At 39.3% G+C, this 22892-nt stretch overlaps 7 protein-coding genes across 13 annotated transcripts; 3 read left to right on the top strand and 4 right to left on the bottom strand.

The window, feature by feature from the left end:
- The first annotated feature begins 5196 nt into the window (after positions 1 to 5196).
- Positions 5197 to 7432, top strand: LOC106435085 (CBL-interacting serine/threonine-protein kinase 10). Its single transcript, XM_013875932.3, has 2 exons — positions 5197 to 5396; positions 5762 to 7432. Exon 2 carries the CDS (start codon positions 5948 to 5950, stop codon positions 7331 to 7333), a length of 1386 nt encoding a protein of 461 aa, XP_013731386.1. The 5' UTR covers positions 5197 to 5396; positions 5762 to 5947; the 3' UTR covers positions 7334 to 7432.
- A 79-nt stretch (positions 7433 to 7511) lies between these two features.
- BNAC09G33850D lies at positions 7512 to 8198 on the bottom strand. Its single transcript, XM_013875934.3, has 2 exons — positions 7843 to 8198; positions 7512 to 7768 (listed from the first exon to the last, which is right to left on the bottom strand). The coding sequence occupies exons 1-2, from the start codon at positions 8002 to 8004 to the stop codon at positions 7667 to 7669; spliced, it is 264 nt and encodes an 87-aa protein (XP_013731388.1). The 5' UTR covers positions 8005 to 8198; the 3' UTR covers positions 7512 to 7666.
- An 817-nt stretch (positions 8199 to 9015) lies between these two features.
- LOC106435086 (glutathione S-transferase T3-like) lies at positions 9016 to 12514 on the top strand. Of its 3 annotated transcripts, none has more exons than XM_022709142.2 (2): positions 9016 to 9152; positions 10579 to 12514. In XM_022709142.2, the coding sequence occupies exon 2, from the start codon at positions 11040 to 11042 to the stop codon at positions 12378 to 12380; it is 1341 nt and encodes a 446-aa protein (XP_022564863.1). In that variant the 5' UTR covers positions 9016 to 9152; positions 10579 to 11039; the 3' UTR covers positions 12381 to 12514. The 3 variants fall into 3 exon arrangements, with proteins under 3 accessions (XP_022564863.1, XP_022564864.1, XP_048624896.1); XM_022709143.2 differs by lacking the exon at positions 9016 to 9152 and adding an exon at positions 9181 to 10401; XM_048768939.1 differs by lacking the exon at positions 9016 to 9152 and adding an exon at positions 9191 to 10401 and having other exon boundaries at positions 10579 to 10835.
- A 295-nt stretch (positions 12515 to 12809) lies between these two features.
- LOC106435084 lies at positions 12810 to 15761 on the bottom strand. The gene is made up of 12 exons (XM_013875930.3): positions 15645 to 15761; positions 14860 to 15474; positions 14656 to 14774; positions 14451 to 14570; positions 14267 to 14354; positions 14048 to 14139; positions 13867 to 13971; positions 13645 to 13754; positions 13480 to 13567; positions 13340 to 13375; positions 13119 to 13236; positions 12810 to 13029 (listed from the first exon to the last, which is right to left on the bottom strand). Exons 2-11 carry the CDS (start codon positions 15440 to 15442, stop codon positions 13153 to 13155), a joined length of 1425 nt encoding a protein of 474 aa, XP_013731384.1. The 5' UTR covers positions 15443 to 15474; positions 15645 to 15761; the 3' UTR covers positions 12810 to 13029; positions 13119 to 13152.
- A 384-nt stretch (positions 15762 to 16145) lies between these two features.
- LOC106435083 (transcription repressor OFP3-like) lies at positions 16146 to 17741 on the top strand. The gene has a single exon (XM_013875929.3). It carries the CDS (start codon positions 16623 to 16625, stop codon positions 17661 to 17663), a length of 1041 nt encoding a protein of 346 aa, XP_013731383.1. The 5' UTR covers positions 16146 to 16622; the 3' UTR covers positions 17664 to 17741.
- Positions 17661 to 20001, bottom strand: LOC106435079 (probable serine/threonine-protein kinase WNK4). Its single transcript, XM_048768936.1, has 7 exons — positions 19854 to 20001; positions 19513 to 19778; positions 19212 to 19435; positions 18969 to 19126; positions 18611 to 18899; positions 18248 to 18541; positions 17661 to 18159 (listed from the first exon to the last, which is right to left on the bottom strand). Exons 1-7 carry the CDS (start codon positions 19911 to 19913, stop codon positions 17780 to 17782), a joined length of 1671 nt encoding a protein of 556 aa, XP_048624893.1. The 5' UTR covers positions 19914 to 20001; the 3' UTR covers positions 17661 to 17779.
- Positions 19866 to 22887, bottom strand: LOC106435082. Of its 5 annotated transcripts, XR_007328931.1 has the most exons (6): positions 21666 to 22879; positions 21394 to 21581; positions 21207 to 21270; positions 21010 to 21125; positions 20594 to 20664; positions 19866 to 20001 (listed from the first exon to the last, which is right to left on the bottom strand). XR_007328931.1 is itself a non-coding variant. In XM_048768938.1 (5 exons), the coding sequence occupies exons 1-4, from the start codon at positions 22689 to 22691 to the stop codon at positions 21087 to 21089; spliced, it is 1317 nt and encodes a 438-aa protein (XP_048624895.1). In that variant the 5' UTR covers positions 22692 to 22887; the 3' UTR covers positions 20429 to 20664; positions 21085 to 21086. The 5 variants fall into 5 exon arrangements, 3 of the variants coding, with proteins under 3 accessions (XP_048624895.1, XP_013716715.2, XP_022549034.2); XR_007328930.1 differs by lacking the exon at positions 19866 to 20001 and having other exon boundaries at positions 20429 to 20664; XM_048768938.1 differs by lacking the exon at positions 19866 to 20001 and having other exon boundaries at positions 20429 to 20664; positions 21085 to 21125; positions 21666 to 22887.
- Between the last annotated feature and the right edge of the window lie 5 nt (positions 22888 to 22892).

Below are 22892 nucleotides of genomic sequence, written 5' to 3'. Positions count from 1 at the left end.
TCATGTGAAATCCCGGAAGACACACTGGTAGCGTGAAGTGGATTCTGAGATATATACGGAACTACTAGTTATGGCCTATGTTTACAAAGAATAATTCATAATTGAAGGATTTATGCGATGCAGACTATGCGACTGATCGTGACAGAAGCAGATCAGTTACATGATACTTGTTTCAAGTAGGCGGCAAGACTATTAGTTGGAGATCGGGGCTCCAACCTATCGTGGCTCTATCAACTACTGAATCGAGTACATGTCATTAAATGAAGCTGTTAAGGAAGCCTTATGGCTTAAAGGAGTGTGTGAAGATATAAACTATGAACAAGGAGCAGTCAAGATTAATTGTGATTCTCAATCAGCTATATTCCTAGCAAAGAATGTGGATACCATGAGAGAACAAAGCATATTCACACTAAGTTCAGTTACATTAGAGATGTGATTGCTAACGGGAGTGTTTCAGTGGTGAAGATTCACACTACTCTAAACCTAGCTGATATCCTAACAAAGAGCGTACTTGGAAAGACACTGGAGAAGGCTTTGTGTCTGTCAAGGTTCGCGAGTGAAGTCAGAAGCTTCGAGTCATTACTGAGGAACTCCGATTTGTTACCTCGCAGTGAAAAAGCAAAGTGGGTTTCAATGAGGTTTGAGTGATCTACATATGAATCGGGAAGTTGAGGTCAAGATCAGAAGAAACTGTTTAAGAGGTATCAGTTTACCTTGAGTTGGCGTAGGTCTGGTCAGATTGAGAGTTGGCGTGTTTTATCTTGAGAGGCAAGATGATCAGTTGAAAAGTCGCCGTGAATCTGAGCTGAGGTCTGAGGGATTCTTTGGGAGAGGTTCTGAGGTTTTCTTTAAGGTGGAGTGTTCCTTTCTGGTAACTTTCATTGGTTGAGGTAACCGGAAAGTTAGAGAGAAGGTGGAGCTGATAGAGAGAAAGAAGAAGATGTTTCGGCAGAGCTTCGCTAGGGTTTCGAGTTGTTGTCCGAAAATGAGTTATGTCGGCTTCATACAAGGTGGAGAATTGTGGGCTTCATGTATAAACCCGATCCAACACTTATGGTATATCTCGTGGGCTTCAGGGTTACTGGGCTGGTGAATTAGATTAAGCCCAATGACTGAGAATGCATAAGACGTCATCGTTCTGGTAGTTACAACAATCAGTAACAACCTGCCTTCGTCTTGGAGCTGAGAGAAGAGAGCTGTAGAGAGAAAGCAATCATCTTCTTCAGTGAATCCTCCGGCGAGTGCTGAGTTGCAGTGGCACAATCCGGTAGCTCGTATTGAGCTCTCTTCAACGCAAGATAAGATACATATCTTGAAACAACAAGATTCGAAGTTAGCTACTGATAGAATCTTGTATAAGCTTGTATTGTAAACTGCAATCAAAGCTTAGTGGATTGGGAGCAAGAGCCTCCCCCCAGATGTAGCGCAAGTGAACTGGGCAAACAAATTTTCTTTGCATTCGGTTCAATCGCATAACAAACATACACGTATCGAATCGACTAAGAACGCAGTAAGATCGAATCGTAACAATATATAATTTTTTTAAAGTAGTAGGGGGCAAGTGAACTGGGCAAACAAATTTTCTTTGCATTCGGTTCAATCGCATAACAAACATACAACGTATCGAATCGACTAAGAACGCAGTAAGATCGAATCGTAACAATATATATTTTTTTTTAAGTAGTAGGGGCACGTGCCCCCGTAGTCAACCGTGTACGACAGTCTGCATCCATATGATCCGCTATGTCACAATATTTTTCAGACGGTTGGGGATCATCCCAAGATGATACGTGTTCAGTCAAGCTCAAAGAGCTTTGATACATCCCATGTTCGAAAACGCGGGAAAGGCGGTCGAGTTCTCGGCGTGGAGGCGCTTGGCGGCTATTCACCGTGGCGTTTAGAGCCTGTGCAGATAAAAACTCGGAACTGAGGGAAAAAATTAAATTTTCTTCTTCTTCTTTTCATGAATAAATCAATGGATACAGGATATATCTATTAGATTTTGATATGAACTCTAACTAAAACATGAAATTGGATAAACAAAAGTGAAGAAAAACTAAGGGCGGCTGATTTAGGGTTTGAGAACTTAGAGGAAGAAGACGAGGGTAATATAGTATTTACGCTTAGTTAATGAAAGAAAATTAAAACAAAACTTTTTGAGCTCATAATGAATCGAACCTGATATCTGAGAGTAAATAAAGAGTTTTTTACCACTAGGGCAACCGATTCAATTATGTTTTTGTTTACATTTTAATTTATATAAACATACAATATTAAAACTAATCCCCGATTAATCTACGATTACTCCCCGAGTTTTGTGCAACTCACTAGGCTGAGACCGAGCGCCCGACTCACGCCTAGCGCAATTTCGAACATGTGATACATCATGTGCGGTCTTGGTTTGAAATCTCATCCCAAAAATATCAAAGATGGATGAGGGCGAATTCCTAGAGCTTTTACACGCTTGATGATCTTCACACAAAGACTGTGAAATATCTTATGTTATTTAGAGTTCAACAGTTTAGCGAATGTAACCCCGTTTGTACCTCTGAATAACACTTATGACGATTCTTTTTTGTGTATTTAAAGTGTTAACGGACAAACAAGGGATAACATATAAATGATACACGATTTTCTTGCACAAATGATGAATGGGCTGAGTTACAAAGTCGTGCATCATAAGTATTTATAGTAAATAAAACTGAAAATCCTAATTAGAAAAGCCTAATCTTAGTGTATAAACCATAATCATATTCCTAAGAGAAATTACTCGAAATGCTACCACTTTTCGAAAATACTTTTAATCAAAAATGCTTTAACATTTGCATTTAGGGTTTATTGTTTATTAATTTTCTTTTATACAAATCATCCTGTTTTACAAAAATGCATAGGTGAGTCTATGCAAGCAGTTCTAAACAATAAAAACTAGCAAAACAAAAGTAGAAAATAGATACATCAGTAGAGATCAACAGTAAACTAACACATTTATTTTACGTATGGATGACTAAAGATTTTTCATATAAAAACTTTATATTTACTTCTAGAATAATTGAATCTCTTCGTATTAATCCAAAAATACAATGCTTCAAACTGAATTGAGAACAATTATCACTCTCTTTTTAATATTCCAATAGGAGCCACCGAAACAAGACAAATCTTTATATTGCTCTACTGATAATAATAAAGTCAAACAGATTACATTTTGAAGTAACCATAGTTTGTAACAAGAACTTCATCATTATCACATGAAGAACCATCAACGATTGAAGCCGGTAAGACCCGTCGCCACCATCCGCAGTAGATGTGTCAATTACCTTTTCTAAACGGTTCAACTGAACCGGATTTTTTGGCTTTCCAGAAACATACAAATGAACAATAAAAAACTTTCTCAGATTTAAAACAAATTTGACAATTCAACAAACTAAGTAACGGAAAGTAAATCAAATCAAAGAAATAAAAACAAAATGAATCAAACAAGCCGATGACAAAGTTATAGAAACCTCCGACCATCGGCTTGAAACTAAAAAAAAAAATCTCTATTTTCTCTCTTGACGGCCACAGTTTTTGTTATATTTTAAAGTTCAAAAAATTTATTATTATTTTTTCGAGAAATCTCAAAAATGTCGATCATTTACGTCGGCCAGGTCTTACATGGCTACATTCAATCAGTATTTGTTTTTGAGATAATCTGATGTATATACACAAAAACAACAAAAATTAGGAAACTACCCTAAATGCATGAAAACCTCCAATTTTTGTAGCAATATACACATAAAATGATCATTTTAGCCCTGCCCTAAACTCAGCTTATTTCTCTTTCTTTCCCTATTCTTCATTCCTGCCATTTTCTCTTCTTTTTATTCCCGATTGATCTCTTCCTCTCCCATTCATAATCTTTAGTGAAAACAAAAATTTTCTTCAAATAATTCATTCTTCTTTCTAAATCCCAGTAATCATTGTTTGCTTCATTTTTAACATCAATCTTTTGCTAATCTCCTCTTCTCCTTCTCAATTCGTCATCATCACCATCACATCAATAATAATGATGTTTGAAGCATCATGTATGACAGTGAATCATGGATTCAAAGAAAGCCAAACCTCCAAACATGTTTTCTGGGATATCAATTCAAACGACTATAGATTTTTCTCCCAAGTTATTTATTTTACAATTAAATTTCTGAAACTGAAAAATCAATGGGAGAATTAAGGATTGCAACATAAATTACATAGATAAGGGCAATAGTTTTGGACATCTCACCACCCATTTTAAAAAGCGTCTAACATGTTTGATATCATCTAACTAAACATGTATATGCTAAACATTAAATTATCATGTTAACCTATTATGAAACATCTAACAAACTATGTATCATATGAACACAACTATTTTGTACAAAGGAAGTTTAACACTAAGCTTTAACTCAAGAAGTTATATAAATTGTCAGTGGATAACTTGTTTATTATAAAATTATCATTATCATATAACAAAAGCAATGATCTAAATGTAATATTTTATTTAGCACGTAAAACATATGGCAGATGTAACTTATTAGTTTACATATGATACAATAATGATTAACCGTAAAAAATATAGAGCGTAAACAAATAATGATTAAGTTAGCCTGATAACCTATTTTGTAACATTTAAAAAAGCATATATAGCTAACACAAACTACTTAAACATCTTACCCATAAATTTTAAAAACATCGACAAGTTTTGTAACAGCTAAAAAAAATGTATCATTTATTTTTAAATTATTTTTACTATTTTTTTTATATATTAATATTTTATTTATTTATTTTAATGATCCAAATCCGGATCCGCATATCCGCCGGATATTACAATTTTTAGAAGGATATCCGACACCCGGATATCCGAAAACCCCAGATCCGGATAAGGATAGTAAAATTATGGATCCGCCGGATAAGGATCCAGATCCAGATACCTTAAAATTGTCCGGATAACCGATCCATCTCAGGCCTAGCTACACCCAACCCAATCAGTATATAATTGGTATTTTTGTTTTACATGAGAATGATAAATTCAATAATGAATAAATAGGGTGGCAAAAGGAGAGCCATTGGATGAAAAGCAAAGTTGGCGAATGGGAGAGAGGTGGGGCAAGGCACAGAAGGAGACAAGTGGCCTCTCAGCCTAATTAACCATTAGTTTTTTTTTTTTTAATATTCCAATGGACCGCCGCCAATGACGTTTAGCTTCATTTTCATTTTTCATCTTTTCTTCTTCTTTCTCTCCATCAACAAAAAAAAAAAAAAAAAAAAAAAGAAGCAGAGAGAGAAACAAGGAAGAGAAGGAGTCGCGTGAAGGGAGAGTCAGAGGCGGATAGAGAGATCTGCTCTTCAAGATCCCTCGATTTATTCTCCTTCAATCTGAGGTGATTCTCCTTAAAATCATAATTTGTTTGATCGATTGATTGTATTCTCCGTGCGAATTGTCGATTACATGTTGAATTTTAGGGTTTTCCAATTGCTGATATATATAGGAAATGCGGTAATAGATAAAACGGTATATCTGGTTTAGGGCTTTAGAGTTGGGGGGAGCTTGTGATTTTGTTTCTGTGTGGATTAGCGTTTCGAATATTGATTTGATGATCATTCTTTCTCCGTGGCTTATCTTCAATATAATTAGCTTTTCAATTATTCCTTCTGTTTGGTGAAAGGATTACTCGTGAAATTGAGAAAGTTCCCATTTTTATGAGCAACGAGATCTCATGGCTCTTTGTTCATTTTACTTCCACAGGCTCAGATTCCCAGAGCTGGGTGCATTCATACCGCTACGCCAATCTAACCAGCACTCTCTTGCTTTGAAATAGACTCAGCTATGCTGGAAGATGTGTCCTGTCACTAGGGCATTAGTTGCACGAGCTAGCACACATTCTGAGCTAACTGGAGCTAGTAGTTCTGCTTGTATAATTGTGTGAATTAGATGGAAAACAAGCCGAGTGTCTTGACCGATAAGTATGAAGTCGGGAGGTTGTTGGGTCAAGGTACTTTTGCCAAGGTGTATTATGGAAGGAGTGTTCATACTAACCAGAGCGTTGCCATCAAGATGATCGACAAGGATAAGGTTATGAAAGTTGGCCTCATGGAGCAGATCAAGCGAGAGATATCTGTCATGCGGATTGCTAAACACCCTAACGTTGTGGAGCTATACGAGGTCATGGCTACGAAAACGAGGATCTACTTCGTTATGGAGTATTGCAAAGGTGGGGAGCTCTTCAACAAGGTTGCCAAAGGGAAGCTGAGAGACGATGTTGCTTGGAAATACTTTCATCAGCTTATCAACGCCGTTGATTTTTGCCACAGCAGGCAAGTGTATCATCGTGACATAAAGCCCGAGAATCTGTTGCTTGATGACAATGAGAATCTCAAGGTTTCTGATTTCGGGTTAAGTGCCCTCGCTGATTGCAAGAGACAGGATGGTCTCCTCCACACAACTTGTGGCACGCCTGCGTATGTTGCTCCTGAAGTGATCAACCGAAAAGGCTATGATGGCACAAAAGCAGATATTTGGTCTTGTGGGGTGGTTTTGTTTGTTCTATTGGCTGGCTATCTCCCTTTCCATGACTCTAACCTCATGGAGATGTACAGGAAGATAGGAAAAGGAGATTTTAAAGCCCCAAGCTGGTTCGCTCCAGAAGTACGGAGGCTGTTGTGTAAGATGCTGGACCCTAACCCCGAAACTAGAATTACCATCGCAAAAATCAGGGAGAGTACTTGGTTCAGAAAAGGTTTACACATGAAACAGAAGAAGATGGAGAAACGAGTCAGAGAGACTAATCCCCTGGAAGCTAGTGCTGCAGGTCCAAGCGAGAACGGAGGAAGGGTCACGGAGGGAAACAATACAGACCAGCCGACAAGTATAAATGCGTTTGATATAATTGCGTCGTCTGCTGGGTTTGATCTGACAGGACTGTTTGGAGATGTGTACGACAAGCGAGAATCTAGATTCACATCCCAGAAACCTGCTTCGGTGATCATATCTAAGCTGGAGGAGGTGGCGCAACGATTGAAACTGAGCATAAGAAAACGAGAAGCGGGTCTGTTCAAATTAGAAACTTCGAAGGAGGGAAGAAAAGGAAAACTATCGATGGATGCGGAGATATTCCAAGTGACGCCGACGTTTCATATGGTGGAAATGAAGAAATCTAACGGAGATACTCTAGAGTATCAGAAATTAGTGAAAGAGGATCTTAGGCCTGCTCTTGCAGATATTGTGTGGGTTTGGCAGAGCGACAAAGATGAGAAGTTAATTCCTGATTCAAACCAAGAGACCGAACAACAACAACAGGAAGAAGAAGAACCATTGTAGTTTTGAGAATCTTTTGTTATCTTTCAAGTTCGTCTTAACTCTGATGTTAAACGTACAGTAAATGAGTTTCCTGCATATAATAAAGTCGTTTCCAGAACTTTTAATTGCTTGAGAAAAAGTACTTTATCATCATCTGGTCGAATCACTGAAGTGAATTCAGATATAGAGAGCTAGAAACTGATAAAAGACTCGGCTTTATTGAAATTTAGTGGTGAAGACGAGATCTGTAATTATAGTACAGAGACAATATGCAATTTTGGCGTTGTCCATTGCAACAATTAGACAATTACAGACAATGGAGATACGAGACAGAGAGAGAGAGAGTAAGAGAACTCAAGAAGACTTGTCGGAATTGGAACAGAGATGGTTCCAGAGATAGCGGCCACTTGCCATGTCAACGCATGTCCAAAATCCAGACTTCATTGCCATTCCCACCTGAAAGTGAGAGAAACCCATATTAATCCAAAATAGAGAGAATGAGGATCAGAGGCAAAAGAAGAAGAAGAGACCTTAGAGAATCTGGAGTTAGAGTCAGAGTCAGCGTCGACGGGATCAGCTTCGGTGAGAGGGTCGGCGAGAGGATCGTCGTAGGAAGTGTTGAGCTTCTTGAGGACAAAGAAGCCAGCAAGAGTCGCCGACAAGAATATGAGGATCAGCCGTAACGGACACATCTCTCTTTCTTCTTTCTCCTCTCTTGATTTTGCTTTTCTCCAGTTGATATGAAAGACGATGAGGAGAGAGAAAGAAAGAGGAGTTGATGAAGACTAGAGAGAGAGAGAGAGAGGGTAAGAAAAATTCAAAGGGAGAGGTTGAAGAAGTGTCAAAGTAGGTAGGCCACTCCCGAAAGTTATCTCCAATATTTCAATATTCACCTAATAAACACCTTTAGAGCATGTTTATAGGCGTCTCTTAAGAGAGGTTTAAAGGAAAATCCGGAATTAAAATAAATGAAAAATGGTGATAAAAGGAAGAGGCGTCCCTTAATTAACATCTCGAAGACACGCCTCTTCTGGGGCACGTGTCGCAATTTGACAGTGTGAGAAATGAAGTGTCAGGGTTTCGAGTTTCTTTTTTTTTTTTCTGTTTCTCTTGCGTTTCGTATTCTCTCTCTCTGGCGAAAGGCGATGACGATTTCAATGGCGATTCTCTCTTCTCGGTGGGTCTCGTCGACGAAACAGCGATGGCTCTCTCGGTGGGTCTCGGCGACGAAGGGAAATGGCAAAGGCTTTCTCATCGACCAAGCAAAACGCGGACCTCTCTCTCTATCGGTGGCGAATGGAAAAGGTAAAGGTTCAGATCCTATATGTTTATGTTTCAATCTATCAAGTATGCATGTCTTAGATTTGTCTTCGTGAATCTTTGTAAATACATCTCTGACTTGTTTGATTAGGTATAAGATCGATGAAGTGAAGATACAGACTTGGAAGAATCATGAGAAGAGAAAGGCCGTCATGGAGATGAAAAAATGGAGGTATGATTCTCAGTCAAAATACTTCGGTTCTTTGGATTGAACAGTTTCGGTGTTGGTTTGGATTGAATATTTAATTGAAAAGGTTTTTTTGAAAATGAAAAAATTTCTTCAAATTGTTTTAAAGTTTGAATTGAAAGTGTGATCTTGTGTGAAAAAACCTATATCTTTACTCTTGTAGTTAACGATTTTACTCTGGTTTGAGATCGTTTGTAATGATTGTTTATTTCTTGTCTGTGTTTTTATGGGTACATGGATGGATCAAGAGGAATGGTACTGGCATGATCCATGGTTGATCTACAGACGGGAAGTGGGCACAGAACCTCTCTCTTTGTCAGACAAAACATAAAGGTACTTTCTCTTTGATCTTTGTAGATATATAAACGTTTGTCTTTGCTCTGTGCGTGTGAATATGATTTTAAAAATAGTTTGAAATGTGATTGTTATTCAAACGTTTGTCTTTGCTCTCTGAGTTTAAAATTTAATTCATGTTTGTGTTAGGTTAGATAATAAATTGAGTGGTTAGTGTAAGATAATGGTTGGCTTAGTTAATAAATGCTACATCCTTCTCTTCAATGCTGTTAGATATATGTCATTTCAGTTATGGTTGGTTCTGATCTTTCTCTTCTATAAACTGTGTGATTCTCTTCTCTTTTTCTCACGTTTCTTCAAACACTGGTCTTTTATTTCTCTTTTGTTCAAACACTGGTCTTTAATTTCTCTCTTTCTTAACCGTGTGATATGGATTCTAATCCTTCCACTGGAACTAGCAAGTTTGTTGAACTACTTAATAGTCAACAAACAGTTTCCTTTGGTAACTTTGAAGATAGTGTTGAACTATCTTCATCACAAGTTCCATTACGAGGAAGTGTAGCAAACGAAGCTTCAAACTTTGCTGGAGACAGTGGTGCAGAGCGTTGCCAACGACGGGCATGGACACCAACGGATGATGTTGTCCTGATCAGCTCGTGGTTAAACACGAGCAAGGATCCTGTGGTTGGCAACGAGCAAAAGTCCACGGGTTTTTGGAAAAAGATTGCTGCTTATTTCGCGGCAAGTCCTCTGGTTGCTGGCGGCAGAGAGAGAGAGGCAGGACACTGCAAGCAACGATGGCATAGGATCAATGACCTCGTCTCCAAGTTCTGTGGAGCTTATGAAGCGGCTACTAGAGAAAAAACTAGTGGCCAAAATGAGAACGATGTTTTGAAGCTTGCTCATCAGATATTCTACAACAACTACAACAAGAGGTTTACACTTGAACACGCTTGGAAGGAATTGAGGCACGACCAGAAGTGGTGCGAGTTGGCCACTGCTAAAAACGGAGAGACCATGAAGAAGAGGAAGGGTAAGGAGGGTGGAGAGACTGAGAGTTCTCAAGCGACCGAGAACAAGCGTCCCATTGGTGTGAAGGCCGCAAAGAAAGCTTCTCACAAGCCGGTGGTAGATGATAGTAGACTGAGTCTGCTTGGGAGTCTCATGGACAAAAAGGAACGGTTGTCTAAGATGAGTCTGCTTGAGAGTCTCATTGAAAAAAAGGAACCCCTAGCGGAGTATGAAGAATGCCTCAAGAAGCAGCTCATAAATGAGTTGTTCTAAATTGGTTAGGCGTTTAAGTCTTGTTCTCGAAATTGTCATGTTTGAATGTTGCTTGTTCTGTTTCATGTTGAATGTTGCTTGTTCTGTTTCATGTTTCATGTTTAATGTTTAAAAAAAATCTGATGTTTAATGTTTCATGTTTATGATCTAGTACTTACTTTGCTTCAATCTTGTAATGCAGATTGTAATGAGAGAAAGGTGAAGAGAGAAAGGTCACGGGAAGTGTTGAAGTCAAGTGTCACGAGTGGAGTAGTTGTTGTACTCTAGTGTCACGAGTGTGTGTGTGTCAGGACAAGTGTATGATGTTGTTGTTGTACTATAGTGTCACAAGTGTTTATCTTTATGTGTATGTGTGTGTCACGAGATGTGTATGTTGTTGTTGTACTCTAGTGTATGGTCATCTTGTTATATAGGATCAGAAACACAACATTTTACTCACACTCTTCTCTCTGTTCTTATATCTCAAGCGTTCTCTTCTTGCATTCTCTAGATTCTGATCACAAACACAAATTAATAGGATCAGAAACACAAACATTTTACTCACACTCTTCTCTCTGTTCTTATACCAAACTTCTTTCCGTGTAATTGTGATCACAAACACAACACACGCTATTTCACAAATTAAATTCTAACAAATTTCTCATGGCTTCTTCTTCAAATCACAATTTCGATGGATCAATCGATGATGAAATTGATCAAACGTTTGATCAATATTTTAATCAATATTTTGATCAAACTTTTGATGAAACTTTTGAGGATTTGTGCAACGTTTATGGTGATCAAGAAGATGAAAGGAAGACAAGAAAAAAAAGAGTTTTTATCGAAAGAAATCGTGAAGAAGGGCATGTCCGGTTATGGAATGATTATTTCAGTGACACTCCAACATATTCTGAAAATCTATTCCGACGGCGATTTCGAATGAACAAGCCTCTGTTCATGCGTATTGTAGATCGCCTCTCCAATGAAGTTCGATTCTTTCGTCAAAAGCAAGACGTTACCGGAAGACTTGGTCTCTCTGCCCTTCAAAAATGTACAGCAGCTATTCGTGTGTTGGCATATGGTTCTGCGCTTGACGCGGTCGATGAATACCTCCGGCTCGGTTCAACCACTGCTCGGTTATGTGTGGAAAATTTTGTGGAAGCCATAATAAATTTATTCGGTGATGAGTACCTGCGAAGACCAACAGCGGCTGATCTTCAGAGTCTTCTTCATATTGGAGAGCTTCATGGATTTCCCGGGATGATAGGAAGCATCGATTGTATGCATTGGGAGTGGAAGAATTGTCCCACTGCTTGGAAAGGCCAATATTCTCGTGGTTCGGGAAAACCCACAATCGTTTTAGAGGCGGTTGCTTCATATGATCTCTGGATATGGCATGCGTTTTTTGGACCTCCAGGTACCTTAAATGATATTAATGTTCTTGATCGCTCACCGGTTTTTGATGACATCATAAATGGTCGAGCCCCGCTAGTGAATTTTTCGGTCAACGGAAGAGAGTACCATTTGGCTTACTATCTCACCGATGGTATTTATCCAAAGTGGGCAACTTTTATCCAATCGATTTCACTTCCACAAGGGCCGAAAGCAGTTTTATTTGCGCAACGTCAAGAAGCTGTTCGAAAAGATGTCGAGCGGGCTTTCGGAGTTTTGCAAGCTCGGTTTGCCATTGTTAAAAATCCCGCACTTTGTTGGGATAAAGTCAAGATTGGGAAGATTATGAGAGCATGCATCATACTCCATAATATGATTGTTGAAGACGAACGAGATGACTACACTCATTTTGATGTCTCAGGTTTCCAACAAGGAGAAGGGAGCGGAAGTTCACGTGTTGATCTGACCTATTCTACAGATATCCCTACTAATATCGCCAACCAGATGGGTGTTCGAACGAGAATTCGTGATAGACAAGCGCATGAACAACTAAAAGGTGATTTGGTTGAACATATATGGCGTAAATTCGGAAGTGATCAAGACAACAACTGAGATTCGATGCCGCTTTGAAATTATTATCTTTCATTTATGTAATATTTGTTTTAATGTTTTAATGTTTCTATTTTAAAATCTATGTTTAAAATGTTATGTTTGACTTTGTTTTAATTAATAAATAAATTTAATCTTTGTTTAGAATTTTATGTTTAAAAATAATTTTAATCTTTTTAAATTGTTAAGAACCTTAATTAAGATACCACCAATAAACCTCAATAATTAACTGTCTCTTAACAAAATCTCTTATCATAATTTTAATAATAAAAAAATCATTACAACCCACTTAAGAGACACTAATGGGTCTCACTAATGAACATGCTCTTAGATGGCTGATCGTCACATCATCACTGTTTATTTATCTTTTATTAAATTGAAGTTGAGTTTATTCCATTTGCTGAAAAAGTGAGTGGTTTTGGCAACCTAATCTGTAAGAACGTGAGACACCACTTTTATGCTTAATTGTTCTCTTAGTGCTAATGCATTTAACATACAAGTAGATAGTAAAGAAATAGATAAAAACCCAAAGTGATTTGTTGACATTTTTCACCAACTTTAGTTGGTTCTTCATCACAACCATTCACCATTCTTCCTCTTTATCCTATCATTTTGACTTCCTCTGCCATCAAAAGTATGTTCTTCTCTGCCTCTGTTGAACAAACGCAAGTATTTATTGCGAAAGTTGACATTGTTTGAACATTATTTAACTATGAAGAGGCGTCAAGAGACAAGCCTGACCTGGCTTTGAGGATTGTTTTCTTGCTTTGAGAACCTAGAACTTTGCAAACTTGGCAATTTTAGCAAGTGCAGTTCTTAAGCTTCCTATGCCAGCTCCTGACCTTGAGCTCACCATCATCTGTAATTCATTATAACATTAAACCACTTCCTTCCTAGGTCTTATCTTGTTGTGCAGCCATAGAGATGCAATCGCAGACTTGCTAAGTCATATAAATGCATACCAGAGGCTGGACAATTGATCTGTTTGCCTTCAACTTCTGCATTTTTGTTAAGAAAAAATAAATACTAGTATAAGCAGAGAATAAACAACAGTCTTTTGTATCCATTCCTTATAATACATTTAGAGCATAGTAAGTAAGACCTCTTCGATTTGCATTGCTCGACGTGCCACATCCATTGGAAAAACAACATCTGTCTTGGTTAAGACTATCTGATACTTTGTATTCGATCTGCGATTCAGTTTTCAACTATCAGGACACTTGCCTTTATAAACAGAGATGATTAAGAGCAGCAACAAGTGTTTTACCTCTCCATCAGATTAATAAGCTCCTGGTCTCTTGGCTTCATGCCCCATTTGGTGTCAACAAGAAGACATACCCGTTTAAGACTACTTCTTGTTGAGACATATTCCTTTACCTGCATCGATCAGTGTTAAACATATTATAATCACTGAACTGTTTAGTAACACACAAACTTGAGCACGCAAAATCAACATAATGAATTCTAGTCAGAGGCAGATGATACTCACAAGATCTTCCCAAGCTTCCTTAACTTCATCTTTTGCATAGGCAAAACCGTAGCCTGGTAAATCAACAAGGCGAACCTTCGGACCAAGGTCGAAAAAATTGATGGTCTGCAGTGAACAAAAAGCCTTCGTTATTACAGAAATATGCCGTACAAGGGAGTGATTCTCGGAAAGAGGGAAATACCTGAGTCAGTCCTGGTTTGTCAGATGTCCTCACAACACCCCACTGTCTGGTAAGAGCATTTAGCAGCGACGATTTGCCAACATTTGACCTTCCTGATCAAAGTTGAGACACCAAATAGCTCCACCTTTTACTAACGTTCTGTCTTGTCTAATGTAACTAAACATGCATACTCCTAATGATCCTATGGTACTGGTGGGAATAACAATTTAAATACATTACCTGCAAATGCAATCTCAGGCACATCAGGAGGTGGAAATGACGATGAAACATTTGCAGCAGCAAAGAACTCCAGTTTATTCCTAAAGAGCTGCAAATATGCAATCACAACATTAGCTTAGAAAGCTAGCAAGGCAATCTATACTCTTTAGGTCTTAGAGACAGAGCATGAGGAATATGAACATACACTTTCTTCTATACGCTCTCTCTCAGTGCTGGTAGACTGAGAGATATTATCTAAGGGAGCAGGAAGCTCTGTGTTGTAGCCAGCCTTCTTTAGCTCAGTCAAGCGTCTACGTCCCAGCAGCTGCCGTTAAAATGTATGTTACAAGCCAGGTAATGAATATGTATATGAATATTATGTAAGATACCACAAAAAACCTGTAAATTACATTTTCTTCCACATAGGAAAGGATCGACTGACTAGGCTGAATTGCACGAAACTGTGCATTTTGCGACATTTCTACACTCTTCTTCTCTTTATCGTTCTTCTTCTTTTCTTTATGGCTTACTGAAAAAAGGATAAAGAAACAGCAAGTTAGGAGATTCACCAAGTGAAACTGATTCTAGTGAAGAAGCACAAAGAGCTAACTAACCATCAAGAACGACATCATCATCTATTCTCTTATTCGAGGTATCATAGGGATCAAGACGTATCCTCTTTCTCTTCCTTGGCTGATCCTCCTGACTATCTAAACCATCGTCCAACACTTTCTTATCTGCAAATGCCTGCTTCTTAGCCTTATAAGAACGCACATCAGAGCTTTTCCTTCGGCTCACATCCCCATTTTTCTCCAAATCATCTCTCTTCCGATAAGTTTGCTTTCGAGTTCCATCATCTCCCCTCGGTGACTTCGTTTTCAACATCCCTCTAGCCGCTTTTGCAGCATCATTAGTGGTCTTAAAACTAGAACTAGACCTTTGCTTTGTCTTTGAAGCAGCCCACATCGTACGTGGAACTTCGTTCACATGGTTATGATGCTCAGTGAGCTCAGCCTTAGTGGCGTAGACCCTCTTCTTCTTCACATACGAAAACTTAGTTTTACTACTATTCCGAGGGGTTGTGTCATCATCATCATCACTTCGGCGAGTACTGGATCTACTGCTTCCTTTGTAAGAAGAATTAGATTTGAGAGATGAAAGCTTCAGCCTTTTCTTGAGCTTTTGATCAAAAGCCATTGAGCAACTGCAGAGATACAAACTTTATCCACCTGCAAATTGGGACAAACCCTAATGCCATCAACACTTGAGCAAGAGAGAAAACTACCAGAGATTGAAATGGAGAGGAACCCAGAACCATCACAACATAAACACAATCGTTTCCGGTCTACACTAAATAGGAATGCGCAAATATGACTGAAACAAAGCGAAAAGGTGAAACCTTTGCGGATTTGTGCGACGAACGCGATCAGAGAAGCTTGGATGGTTTAGGAAGAAATGGGGATTTCAGGGTTTAGCTGTTGGTTGATATGCTCTGAGGGTTTTGGAGTTAGATGTCTCTTATTGGGCTTTTGTTTGACCTTGTTTACTAGTTTTCAGTTATAATGGGCTTTTGTTGGGCCTATAATGGATTGTTGAGTGAGAATGTATTTGTTGATAAATTCACATCATACGTTAGCGTCATTATGGAAGAGTGTGGAGTTCACGTTATGTAATTTGTGGGATCCATGATTACCGGATCCGATCAGTGTTAAGTTAACTTTAGCTGTTTGATATAACTTTAGTTTGGCCAATAGACTTATATATTTTTCTTTGATATGCTATGTAATTTAACTCTTCTTCGAAAAAATAGAACATTGCTAACAAAAATTTTGACATGCAATTCTTATATTTTAACGAGTTAATCCGAAATTTAGCCACTAGATTAACTGTCTTATGTCCGTAAAATCGATGTTTTATAGATGGCAACAAACGCTAGTTTAGACGCTAATCCTGTATAAAACCGTTACCTAGAGTGTTTTTTTTCTTTCTTAAACATTGTCATAAATAAGTTCTTTTTGTTTGCTTCTTTTACAAGATTATGGATTGTGAATTAAGGAGATAGATGTCATTTGGGGGACAGACAAATAATGACTGTCATTTCAAAAGAAATGCTTTGTTGTTTATGGGAATGAGTCTTGACATGGAAGCCACTCTTAGCTTTTTGAATGCTTCAAGGAGCGAAATTTAAGTAAAAACCCCCCTTTTGATTAAGAAACTACTTTTTTGTTTTGTTCTTTTTCTTATCTGTTCTGAAAGAGACAAAACAAGAGTTAAAGAAAGAGAGAGTGGACCCCAAACTGAACCCTCTCTTTTACTTCTCATTGCTTTTGTCCTTGTTTTTTTTATTGACAAAGAGTTCAAAAGTCTTGTGAGAAAAATGAAAGAGATGAATCAGAAAATGGGGACTCACAAGTTCAGATTTTCAGACATGATGCCTCCCTCATGGCTCTATAAGCTCAAAGGCATGAGCAGAAGTAGCAGAAAACACCTTCCTTCTTCTCCCAAACGCCTCTCCACTGATGCTTCTTCCTCAAGAAACACTCTTCGTCTTTCTTCATCTCCTTATCACCCTCAAGGCTCTTCTTCACCGCCACCAAAATCTCCTTTCAAGAGAAAACTCAAACGTAAGACCGTTTACAAGCCTTCCTCTAGGCTCAAGCTCTCTTCCTCTTCCTCCTCCTTCAACCCTCATGTCCCTCTCACCACTTCTCGTAATCATCGCTCTAAACCAACCTCTTCAAATGCAATCATTCTTGAGCCTTCTCTCACTTCTTCTCGGGATCATCGCTCCAAGTCATTCTCTGCAAATGCAAACATTGTAGAGCCTTCTCTCACTTCTTCTCGGGATCATCGCTCTAAACCATCCTCTGCAAATGCAGTCTCTGATTCCACCGTTGGAAGCTCGTCAGATCCTCTGTCACCATCTCCTTCTGACCAAGACTATCTTGAATCTCATTCAGTTGACGTCAAGAACAACCATTCTGTGAAGAAGCTAGTTTCTGAAGATCCTTCAGTCACATACAACTCTAGTCCTGACTTGTCTGAGACTATAAAGAAACCACCTCTTGAAATAAAGAGACAGCAGAAACTGAAGAAACCGAAAGCTGGTTCAACAGGTATAAGGATTCGAGCTAATTCACCAAGGATCGCCAGAAAGAAGACAAAGGGAAGAACGTCCCCACAACCAATGATGAAGAAGGAAACAGCAGAGAGTTTCGCTATAGTTTTGACTTCAGTGGATCCAGAAAAAGACTTCAGAGAATCCATGGTTGAGATGATCGTGGAGAACAAGATGAAGGAACAGAAAGACCTGGAAGATCTTCTTGCATGTTACCTTTCTCTGAACTCAAGCGAGTATCACGACACAATCATCAAAGCCTTCGAGAAAACATGGTTTCATTTGACTCGCTCTATGTAAAACCAAAAGGCAACTTTATTGAAACACACATGTAACCTTTTTACATTTTGAAACCAGCAAGTTTGTTTATCCGCATTATTACTATAGACATTACATGAATAAAAAGTGAGAGAAGCTTAGCGCCTTGAGCTCCTTGGCTTCCTGGAAACAGCATAAGGCGACTGAAACCCAACGTTCTCAACGTCTCCAACAGTTTTGATCAACCTTCTTTTTCTAGCTTCTTCCACCAGCGACCGATGCACGTCTACAAGCGAGCGGTTCCTCGTGAGCACGCGGTTGTCTGATGCCAGTCTCGAGTTACTTGAACTAGAAGAAGCTGCATAGATGCTGGCTTGTCCTGAATGAAGATGGTAGCTTTCTTCAGGGCAAAACCTTGTCACGTTGTGAGTTCTGTTCATAGCAGTAGGTTGGGAGGAGATGTGCTCATCTACAGATATGTAGTTGAGGTTGGAGTAAGACCCTGAATTTGAAGAACTCTGAGAATACGTCTCATCATCTGCAGTTTTTAATTTTTTCTCTCTCAAAAAACTTTTTTTGTATAAACATATGAATCACACACTACAGATGTTGGATCTGGTGTTTACTTTCCATACCTTGTAGCCAATCTTGACGGCCTGGAGCCATATAGTTAGAGAGTGAAGCTCGAGAGGATGAAGGCGAGGAAGAAGAGTGAAAAGGAGTATGATAATCATGAGGAGATTCATCATCTTCCTCGGACCCCCAACCAGGGACCAAAGAAGAGATCTCTCCATCAATCATTTTAGCAATCTCTACCGGATCCCATTCTGTGATCTCGAGTTCTTTCACCATCTCCGTTGCAACATCTATGGAAGTATCGTTCATGATGTCAAAGCAGAAGGACACGTTCTTCGCCAAACCTGTAAACAAGAAACAATTAAGCAACCGAATAACAAAATGATCAGCTTATTCAACTCAGTCATGTTTACCGTTTTCATTTGCGATTGGTAGTTTCAGATAGATTTTGTTATCTTCAAAGTCCACCTCCCCAGTTTCATCCTCTTCCAACTTCAGTCTATCCATTTCATTCTCGTTCAAGAAGGGCTTCAGATTCCTAGCACCACTTGCGTACACCATCCATGACTCGTCAGATGCGAGGAACGGATCTTGCAATAGTTCTCTTGCTGATACTCTCTTTGAGGCAGGCACAAGGCACTTCCCGATGAATCTCTGTGCCTCGATGTCTTCAACTCTATAAAAGGCTCCTGGTAGCTTTCCCTGGAAAAGAACACATTAGTTCAACTGAGGTAGCTTCATCAATATTCTCACACAGATATTAAGACATACCGCGACAACTTTCTTGTAAATCTGCGCCGGATTGTTGCATTCACTATACGGGAACTCAGAGGTGATCATCTCCAAAAAGCACATTCCAAAGGAATAAACGTCAATGAGTTCATTATAGTTCTCCTCGTATAGTTCTGGAGCCATGAACTCGGGAGTGCCTAGGTGAAAAAGAAGCACAAAGTGGTCTACTAAGCAAAGGATCATCTGTACAAGTGAGGACAAATGAGTTTTGCTACTACATACCGATGACACTAGTGGCAGCGTGGCAGTCCCGGAGCATTCTTGCAAGACCAAGATCGCCTATTTTGACTTGACCAAGATGGCCATTAACAAAGATGTTATCACACTTAAGGTCTCTATGGATCACAGGAGGGTCGTGGCCGTGGAGATAAACAAGCCCTTCCAAGATCTGCCGAGCCCACGACTTGATTGCTCGAATATCTATCCGCAAGTACTTGTTTTTGTATCTACACAAGAAAAGGGACAAGTTTTCATACAAATAAAAGTTTTGATTAAATATTTTTTAAAGGTGTAAGAGGATTACTGTCGGAGAGTCCCAGAAGTGAACAACTCGGTGATGAAGTTGAGAGTATGGGAATGAACATCGATCCAGGAAGTGTAGAAACGAATGATAGATTTGTGGTTTAGAGTGCTGAGAAGATGAACCTCTGAGTAGAGCCTCTGTAGATCAACAGAAGAACGTAGAACCTCTTTTAGCTTCACCTGGCTCCACGCTACTTCTATCCCCAGCATCTCGTCGATAGCTTTGTACACTGTTTTCATAGCTCCCCTTCCAAGAACTTCAGCAAACTGTTCCAGCATAAAAACCAAGTGTTACAAAAAAGGTATTGATTCGTGGACATAAGAGTAAGTCTCCCTACTTACACGTCCATAGCGACCAGTCGGATCGGTTTCCACATACTCTGAAACTTGATTCATGTTCATGGTTGACCAAAACTAGATTGATTCTCCCAAATTTTTTGAGAGGATGAGCTATATCTGGATCCCAAAAGTCGTCCTATTACTTCTTATTCTACTTCATCAAAGAAGCGTCAGCAGATAATACGTTGAACAGTACGTGGCCTTAATCACATAATATAATGAAAAAAATACAATAGCCTCAACGTTGCTTGCATCACATGTATTACAGATAATCATTTTATTTATATTGACCCAATTGTATAACATAAATAAGAAAAAACACACACAAAGCTTTGACAAATCTTCGTTGCTAATAAAAGATACTCAAGCCATAGCATTGACAAAAACCATCAAACGTGCATCATTTTGAAAAAAATTAAATGGGTAAATATGCTAAAGAAGAAAGAGAATATACCCTTGGTTTATTTTGTCAACCACAGATACAATAGCAAAGATGATAAGAGTTAAGAAAGTGTGGTGTTTACTGGAAACGCGATACTGGGGAAGGTAAGAGTTTTGTTGCTTGAGGAAACTGCTCGAACGATTTAATGGAACCCATTATTAGTTTGGTGGAAACTACAAATGCAATGTATTGAAACTAAGGAAAAAAAATGAAAACGACAAGAAAAAAGGGGAAAGTCTTCAGAACATAAGTGGGGAACATGACAAAGAGGTGGAAGAGAATAGAGTGATAGTGACATCACCGTTGAACATTTGATTTTTTTTGTTGGCGGCGACTTCCTGAGTTCCTTCAGGCTTCATGCAGTTCAGGGTTCTGTAGTAAACAAGTATAAGACAACAAATATGCATTGAACCAATATATTTGTCTATAAGGAAGGTCAGAATGTTGGCAATCATAAATCAAAATGGATATGTTTATGCATATTTGACTACTGTTTTGTTGTGGTTTGACGGTTACTTGACACGTGTAAAAGTAGAGATATAGAGACAAAGATGGTAGTAAAATGAAGATAAGGATGGAACATATCCCAAACAAGAACAGCCGTATAAGTTTGACAATGACTACAACAAAGGTTGCAGCTAGAATTGTCCCACGAGCATATCATTCTATTCTGCTCATTCACTACACAATATGTGTAAAGACCATTTCTTGACCAACCTCTCCACAGTTGATATGTCACGCAGGCAAAACTCTATAGCAAGTCAGACCCATAGCGCAACCAAAACTTTTTACCTCTACCGAACTAAGTTCCTCCATTTGTCCTTCAAATCCACCTACCAAGTTACAATCATTTATATCACTCACACTTTCCCATATAACTAAAGAGTATAAATGTAAACAAAGGATGTGCTCACCTCAGTCCTCTCTGCGAATACTGCAGGGTTTGCATTCTTTATATCTTTCCATGATTTACCATACCTTCACAACGACAACAACAACAAATTGACAATGTTATAAACGTGTAAAGTGCGCCAAGATCAAGATGTATCAGCATCGACTATTGATAATAGAGTAAGGGACTTGGCAAAGAGTGCTGCGTACTCTTTTACTCCTGCCCTCAGAGCTTCCACTTCTTCAGGCGTCCAGAACTTCTTTGGCCTTCTGACAGGGGAATTTGTTTTCTTCAACGGGGATACATTCAAAGGTACGGGGCTAGATAGACGAGGCCGAACTCTTCCAGACCATGTTCCCTGACTACTCGAACCTTTCTCACTTGCATTATCCTGTTGTTTCACAAGTAAACCACAAGTTTTCATCAACCAAAGAAAAAGAAGTTTAGAGATCATCTTGAAGGAAAATTCACTAACACTGACCGGCGTTTCAATATGGTCTTGACCGCTTGTTCCAGTCCTGTTAACCCTTGAAGGCTGAGGAGTGACATTTACGGAGTGGTCGAATGCATCGTTAGGTTCTTGCACTTGCCTAGTGGAAGGGTCGATTTGTCGTTGAATCTCCAACAAATAATCCTTCAGCTCCCGAGCAGCCATTTTGTCCCCCTTATCAGGACTTGACTCATGTTTCTGTTCTTGTGAACCCATTGTCCCTTCCTCCTCTGCTGCAAGTTGTTCATTGACCTTATCAATCCCATCATTCTCCGGACATCCCACTCCTTCAGCATCTCTATTGTCCCCATTCTCGTTAGAGTTATCAAGGTTGTCACTCTCCATACGCCCCGTCCTTTCATCAACACCATTTGGACCCTCTCTGCTGCGAACACCATCACCCTCTACATTGTTCTCAGCCTTGCGCTTACGAAACCTCCTTTGAGCTACTGACTCAAGAGAGGAACTCCCAAGTAGCCCCCACTGCTCTTTAAGAAGCTGATTGAGAAAGGAGATGGCAGTGTACCGGATGTTACTCTCGCGAATCCGCTGATACATCTCAGGATCCTCAACAGCCTTCTTCAGATCAGCCTCCCATTTCAACAACTCATCGCTCACCAAACCGCTCCCACTCTCCTTCAAAAACCCAATCCTTTTCGTCCATATCCTCTCAAGAGCGTCGGTGAACAAACCATCCAAAGGATCCAACGGCCACATGAACCTAAGCGTGCACTCAGCAGCCGTCCAGCAATAAGCAGACTTGTGAGACTCCGTAATAACCGAACACTGCTGCAACAGAAGCTTCTCAAGAATCTCGAGTAGGTCAAGCGTTCCCTCGTCCACACTACCTCGGGTCAACGAATCAGATAAGTCCAGCAAAACAGAAGATACCTTGAGCTTTAAGCAATCGCCGGAATCTCCAAATCTCAGCGCTGAGAGCAGGTTAGTAGGGGAAACCCTAGGATTGTGTTGACAACGGATCAAAAATTCAGCAACCCATTTGTCGATAATCTCCATTATTGAAACTTTTGCGATCAAAATTGCACCTTTTGTTTGCTTCCCAAAGATGAAAGTTTGCAAATCGAACGGAGAAGATGAATAGCTCCGAGCAGCGGTTTCAGATATTTGTCGGAATACCGAACGATTTCAGATTAATGTATAATGGGCCTTAAGTTGGGCCTTAAGATGGGCCTGAAGTCAAAGATGATATTCGATGGC

Source organism: Brassica napus, chromosome C9, assembly GCF_020379485.1.
Source record: "Brassica napus cultivar Da-Ae chromosome C9, Da-Ae, whole genome shotgun sequence".
Classification (NCBI taxonomy): domain Eukaryota; kingdom Viridiplantae; phylum Streptophyta; class Magnoliopsida; order Brassicales; family Brassicaceae; genus Brassica; species Brassica napus.
This window is presented reverse-complemented; position numbering and strand designations above follow the sequence as displayed.